Source organism: Echinococcus granulosus, assembly GCF_000524195.1.
Source record: "Echinococcus granulosus chromosome Unknown EG_S00049, whole genome shotgun sequence".
NCBI classification, from domain to species: Eukaryota; Metazoa; Platyhelminthes; class Cestoda; order Cyclophyllidea; family Taeniidae; genus Echinococcus; species Echinococcus granulosus.
In genome coordinates this window covers 250,074-257,568 of record NW_020170429.1, presented here as the reverse complement: position 1 = coordinate 257,568, position 7,495 = coordinate 250,074, and the positions used below count along the sequence as shown (strand labels likewise).

Sequence of the window (7,495 nt, the reverse complement as noted above, 5' to 3'; positions counted from 1 at the left end):
TGCCTTTTACATGACATGACTTAAGTCTTTTATTCTTTAAATAACCATTTTGAAAAATATCATTAAATAAGAAATGTCTTCTTGATTTTAGCGTGCAGACTGTGGACACTTCGAAGCAGTTAACGGCCTCAAAAGTTAGCCAAGTAAACAACCGTCACTCGTCTATCACACTGATCTTCACTCTGTAACTGTTCAACACTCCCTTTCCCACCTGAATTGGTTCAAAAACACGTACCTCTCTATCTACTTCTCAACTGCCTCCTTTTAGCTTTGCATGCTATGGCGCGTTCAGCTGCTGCGTATACACAGCAACAAGTCCCCCACCCCAACTCCGGTTCTGTATCCTCTTCACCACCTCTCCCTCGCGCTTATGTGTGTGCGTGTGTGCTTTTCTGTGTGTTTACTCACCTTTGTCTCACACTCTCTCATCTCTCCATTTTCGCTTGCATACAATGTCATAACTACACGTGCGTGAAGTAAATTTTCGTACATTGAGGCTGTCCGAAATTCTTGCAATGAATCGACTACTTAAGGTTTTTTTTCAGTACAAAAACAATAGTAAAAACCTAGAGATGGGTTTTTGGAGAACATCGACACAAAGGACAGATTTATAAAATCCAAGTAGTTTTGTCCCAGGGAATTGCTACACACAGGAAATTTAAGGTGAATGGTAGCTGAAGTCTTGCTTTACTTCCCATCTCGTCTCACCTCGCATGTAGGGTATGAATGTGCTGATAAGTGTGCACTCGGCGGATTGATTCACACCAGGCCACCTATAAAAGACAAAAGTAGTTTTTTTAAATCAAAATACGATGATCTGGAACAGGGGGTACCTTGACGTCACTGCAGGCTAGATATCAAATCCAGTAAAGGGTAATCAGTAAACTACGACAAGATTCGTAAAGTGGTTGCCATTGCAGCGTGACACTTTTAACTTGAGCAAACCTACCTGCCAACTTTGATTTTGTAAAACGCTTCGTCCCTATGAGTTACTTTTACTTTGACCTCACTTTCACCTAATTTCATATTTGTCATATCTGATACCAAGATAAGGTAATAACCCCTTTTGAAAATAGGAGAAGAATACAGAGGGAGAGGTGAGACAGTATCTTTTTCCCGCCCTATCACATCTCCGTTGGTGGTAAAAGGCATGTATTCAACATACTTTGTAATGAAAACGGGAGCTCCCACCACTGCTTCATAAGGAGCGTTTACTTTTAAATGGTGAGGGCTTACATTGGAAGGGCTATTCAAAGTCTCTCAAATTTAAGCCTTTACTGCAGGTTTAGGTTCCAGATCATGGCTGACGATCGGGGAGAAATACTACAAATAAAAATCCTTCACAAATAATTACTTGTAGTAGTCACACACACAGGGCGTTAAACCTGTTAAACAATAGTGACTGGCCCAAACAAACCTTTGAACAGCCTTATAATCATAGTGAGCAAAGAGACCAACGACATTAAGAAGGTGCTTAATCTGCGAATTTAGCAGCCAGTTTGATTTATAGACAGGTAAATTAGTATTAAACAATTTTCTAAAAGAGAAACAAATTTTGTGGTATAATAGTAAGACAAAAGGTAATAGGTGGTTCCATCAAAATTTACGAGATGGACTGTCAGGACGCTCGATCATAGCGCAATAAAAGACACTTTTAATACAAAAAACTCACAACATTGTGCACATTCCACAAATGATATCCACGACAGTTGACTTCAACTTGTCGTCACACTTTCCTCCGATCAAGTAGCGGTGTGCATCTCAAATCACGGCTGCAAATTTGCAGGCACTTTTGCCTTTTCTAATGGCCCATTTCCATGGCGGTTTAACCATTCAGTAGGGTGCGTTGGTTATTGACGTCCAGCCGAGAGTTATGCTTGCATGATCAAGGTTGATACGCACGACCCAAACCAGGTCCCTCCCCAATTGAGCATTAGCCTGCTTGACATCGTTGAATCCACACTATGGGCTTTGATCCCATAGCTTAAAGAGAAAAGGGCAATTTTGTTTGTCACTTCACGTTTTTATCTTATTTTTATTTTCCCGCAATGTCTCATATAGCCAATGTCCGAAAAAAGGTGATAATTATCACTTGAGGTGTATGGAAGATGAGGAGAGGCACTATCCTCCATCCCGGCCCATCTCACTCGCAGGTGGCAGTCTGCCCGCATATCAGCTTCGCGATACGAGGTATGAAGCCTTAGGCTATATCATAAAATAGCTTAAGTTCACTTCCATGGAATAATGATTGGTTCTGAGTGGTTTGCTCATTCCTCAGGGTGACATTTTTTCCAACTCTCGTTTGCGTCGCCTCGGGTTATGTGGAGCAGATGAAGATAAATGCAACCGAAATCGGTTGTAATAAACACATTCGTCTGTAGTATACCAAACACTGTAGTACACTCTTCCGGGGATGATAGTGGTGCTATAAAGTGTGGGATGGATGATGAGCGGCTGGTTGAGAAATAACTAGTGAAATGTTCGTTTGCTTAAGGGCACAAAATGAAGGCCATTTGTCATCACGAGCCAGCCACCCAATGAGTCAAAACAATACAAAAGAGTTGCCTCGACACAAGACAAAAGTAAGGAAAAACAAATTGGTCGTTTCTGAAACAACTTCTACTACTTTTAAAGAATGTGTCAGGAGGGTGCAGGAACAGAATAATGTGAGTGTTATGTCCCATCTGGTGCTATAACTCTTCATCGACGAAGTTACATTTTTGGTACTCATGTAGTTATCTCATTCCCCAGCCATGCGAGGTGGGTGAAATAGCTATATTACTCCTAAGGACAAATAATCCTTCACCCTGTCATTACTTCGCCTCTAGAGAGGCTTCTTGGAGCTTAATCCATTCTTGGATTCTTGCAAACCAATTGCGCGCCTACAAAAAGCCACTTCCAAGTAGTGGAAACACTACACTGTTAGTAGCTCTAGAATGTATTCAACGCATTTACTTCGAAAAGAGAGTGGTGGCTCTTACCTATTCTTTAAGGAGTACCCACATCTAAAAGGATTGAAAACAACACTTCCATTGCAGTTGCTTTAAATCGCGAGACCTTACATCGGAAGGGCAGTTCAAAGTATGTTTGAGTCTTTACTGCAGGCTCAAGTTCTAGATCGTGACGGTTATAGAATTGGCACACAAGCGTGAGTGAGGAGTGTAACCTGAATTTTTCAGATTTGGATACCATTCAACTTTTAAGTAACAGCGACTGATCAGAACAGACTGTCGGAAAGCGTTATAAATATAATGGGTTAAGAAACCAAGGACATCAGAAAGGTATATAATCTGTGCATTTAGCGGCTAGGTTGATTTATAGACCAACTTTGACGAATGGAACTGATTCTATTTCAAACACTAACCAGTGTTAAGCAATCAACTTAAAGTTAAACAGACTTTTCATGCAGTAGTAAGTTAAAATACAATAGTCCGATCCAGATATATCAATGAGGTGGAATGTCATAATGTCCGCTCGTACCCAAAAAAAGGTTATTTAAATTCATGAGAACTCCAGTGGAACGATCGGTACAAAGCCAGCAGTTGTAAAGAAGGGTAAGATCGGAGCTTAAATCAATGCCTGACAATGATATTACCCAATCGCACGTACAATTACACAGTCGTCACAACCATCAATTTATGTACAAGTTACAAACAGCAAGTATTACCTGGTGATAACATTGGGAGGAGTTCTGCTAGGCAAAAAACGATCTTCTCTTTTCACCAAGATAAAGGAATTAGAATGGGATGTCAAACATTTCTTCAGCTGTTGTATTCCCGGCCACACCACACACGCCACTCCGTTTCTGCTAACGAGGCAGCGAGGTTCCACCACTAAATCTCTATTAGGTAGATATGAGAAACCAAGTACATTACAGATTGTGGAGCAAATTTAAACAAATATCAGTGAAATCTTAATAGGAATTATTAAAAACTAATTAAAATGTAATAAATGAGTTTAAAATAAGCTGAACGATTAAGTTGGATTATATTGGCAACAACGAGGAGGCATGTTTGAAGTATTAACCGAATTGTGAATGATCGAGAGATAGCAAATGTAGAGAAATCACCCTAATATTTGATTTAATCAGGAAAAATTAATCGTTTTCATTAAATCTAACATTTTTTTTGAAGAAGAGATTTTTGGGCTTTACTCTCTTAATGTTGCAACTAGTCAATAAATAAGCAATCAAATTTTATTTTTTGCGGTACCCGGACCGTTGCAATAACAGTATGATGCAGTAACTTTGCTTGGAAAAAATTTTAAATACTTCCAGATTTACAATGTTCGGTTGCATTTTAAAAACTTATTAATTTACATCCTTCTATCTCAAAATTTCTCGTTCAAACATAATTTAAATAAGAAGACTAAGCCACTTTAGTAGATGCACTTCACAGCCACTTTGCCAGTTTTTTAATGTGACGACACGTCCCTATACCAGTCGTTTTTTTTCACTTACGCCTCGTGAACATCGCCGATAGGTACGAGTGTAATAGTTTGATTATTTGTTTACCTGTTTTTGCTTTGCTGGCCCTCTGAAACCCTTGATTGTACTTTTGCTGAGCGGCATGGCCTCTGGATCGTTCCAGTAGCCCCTTAGGGTCTTCAATACATCGGCAATGCATAGCAGATCCCGCAAACTAATTTAATGCTTTTATTTACTTAAAAGTATGGCGCCATTCTTTAGTGAGTTTACCATTATATTTCGCTCTGATCCACCTTAACATATGTCCCGCTCTTCCCCATGATATTTAAGTCGTATTCTTTGTAGTCATGCAGGAAATCGCGAGTCGAGATCGGCCTCTTCGATTCATCCACCTTAATTGTTCCTGTTGGATCACCTTTCCCGTAAAATTCAAGGAAGTGCCTCTTGTTCGCCTCTGAAGCATAACAACATTGTTGTTTGCATAATCAAGACCACGTGATATTCTTAATATATATGCTTAAATGTAATGATACGCCGAAAAACTGAGTTACTTCTTTGTGCACTTGTATTTATTTGGGATTTTTTAAGTGGCTTTACTCTGAAAATGCACAAGCCTAATTTATCTGACGGTACCCGGGATTGGCTTTGTCCGATGAAACGACTTAAAGATTCAATCCATGCTAGACAGATGAGAATCAGGCATAAAGCAAAGGCGGCAATTAGTTGTCTAAAGCAATATAACTTACGAATGAGATTTTCGACGGGTTTGCCTTCACCCCCTAATTCTGGTGGCAGCACAGCTCTCAGGTCCGGCTCAGCTTCAAAGGCTTTCTCAATATCCGAACCGCACCGCACTATCTATTAATTTTATTCATACAAAATACATGCTTATAGCTTTTGCATAAGCTTCTCATCAAGTTCATAAAACAGCACAGATAAAGGCCAAGTAGCTTACTCGGTCTTTCATCTTCTCCTTCACGTAGAACATCATGACACTCATCATGGTGTCTAGAAGTTTGCCCTCATTGTAGAAAATTATATGACGAGGTCTCAACGGCACTGCCTCCTGTAATCAAGACAGAAAGCTTGTTATCATTTGATGTTCTTTTATCCTCGGTGCAGCTCTACCATGTTAGAGAGAATTTGAACTGTGAGCGGGATTTTTTTCCCTCCGGTTGGATTCAAGTAGTGGGTTACACGGCCAAAGATGGCTAAACACTACCACATCAAACCATGTATATTCAATAGTTAATGAGGAAACCATAAGATGCTCGTATCTAGTAAGTAGGCCTGTACCTTATTGCTCAGTCAGGTCTGGATCATAGCTGATCCCAAGCGTCTCAATTGTATGACGTTCTTGAGTTGGTACATCAACAATGCGTATGTGCATTCGTGATGAAGTTATCCACACTACTGGTGTACACGTAGACTTCCGAACAGGTGTATTTTAAATGGGAAGTTATCAACCGAATCGGGGCACAAGACTAAATATTACAAGCCCAAGATGCACAAAGTCAGTTAAAAGTCAAAGTTTGGCAAAAGTGGCTTTATCAATTCCGTACCTGGACAAATCTGACCCACGATTTCATTTCGTTCGGATCTTTGCGAATGTGTCTGGAGGTGGCACCAGTAAAGTCAATAATAACTGCGCTTCCAGCGATTATAGCTCGTGGATCTGAGGCGATCATGAAAATAACTTTGTAGGCGTAGTAGAGTATTTGTCCAAATGACAGTTTGTCGAGATTCCACACGCCTAGACTTTAAGAATGAATGCAATGGATATCACCTAGACGTATCCATACGCATATTTTCCCGTTTTCCGTGTAGTCCAGAGGAAGATGAATGCTACAATTACATTAAACATGCTGGTTGATTTAGAAATGATATCTCATACTGTGAATCCATACAAACTGCCGGTTTAACGCGCACACTGGCTAGAAGTATCACCTATATTCTATGGTGCAATTTTATGAGCAACTGACAGGTGGGTTGCAACATTCTAATCAAATTACCCTGCATTGAGGTAGCCGTCAAGTGTCTTCGACTTCAAGTTGACTGGGGTTGCCCAGACGATGTCGCCAATGGACTTCATGGTGGAGAGGGTGCAAAAGTTATCCAACCTGGCCTGCGCTTTCGAGTGAACGTACTTGCTGTGTCGCAGGAACATGAGAAGGAAGTTGTCATCTACGAAATTAATAAAACAAGCAAGAGTGATTCCTGAGTATCCGAAGGGGGAGGTGCTAGTACACCGTGCCAGTACACCGACAACACTTATTCACAATCAGGCAGATGAAGGAGACAATTTGTTCAACTATACTTAAAGCATTTTTAACTGGAGCATTGAGAAGTGAGAAGCAAAGTAGTACCATGGATATTATGAGCAACAGGTAAAAAGCTTTGTTTACACCTATCGCCAAAATATGATGGGAAAGACCAGTCACGAATCAAAAATCCTGGAACTCATAAAGCATGCTTTCAAAGCCAATTGGTTCATTGCTAGACTAATTAACCGATCGATAATTGCTGACCAATCGAAAGCAAGAGCAATGCAATGCATTCCTCCCTTAGGAGATGTTGCATTATCCACACTGCCAACTTTGTCAATAGGACGGGAGCCAGGAGTTTTACTTATTACTTTTATGGAATCTTTCACCATTTCATTTTGGCTTCAAAGGTTTAAAAAATTAAGGGTAGCTGGCAACCAGATCTAAATTTGCGTTATGCGCTTCCCTCTCATCATCTCCCTTCCCTGCGATTTCTTTGTTCTCAGTAATTAGAGTCTTTTCTTATGGATACAGAACTACGCATCTGAGTACCTACTCCATGTAGTTGAGGCACTCGCAATCCAAATTGGGATTAACTAGTTGGATTAGATCTAGAAATGGTCCTTATTCACAAACACATGTTTAGAGAGGAAAGTGTAGACAGGATTAATGAATTACGCACCTTTGATTCGCAAATTTCAGTACGGAAGTGAGAGTTATGCCTCTCGACGTAAGTGCTATCATTTAAAGGTTTCATGCTGGAAGACCTACCGTCTGGGCAAGTGAGATGAGGCATTGAGGATAA

At 40.2% G+C, this 7,495-nt stretch overlaps 1 protein-coding gene across 1 annotated transcript; it reads right to left on the bottom strand. All coding sequences in view use genetic code 11, as the record gives it.

The window, feature by feature from the left end:
• Positions 1–4,698: 4,698 nt before the first annotated feature.
• On the bottom strand, positions 4,699–7,006 carry EGR_06008 (Alpha-tocopherol transfer protein-like protein; the record flags this gene model as incomplete). Its single annotated transcript, XM_024495257.1, has 7 exons — positions 4,699–4,880; positions 5,173–5,284; positions 5,382–5,492; positions 5,989–6,179; positions 6,213–6,271; positions 6,439–6,610; positions 6,955–7,006. The coding sequence occupies 7 exons, from the start codon at positions 7,004–7,006 to the stop codon at positions 4,699–4,701; spliced, it is 879 nt and encodes a 292-aa protein (XP_024350341.1).
• Positions 7,007–7,495: the final 489 nt, after the last annotated feature.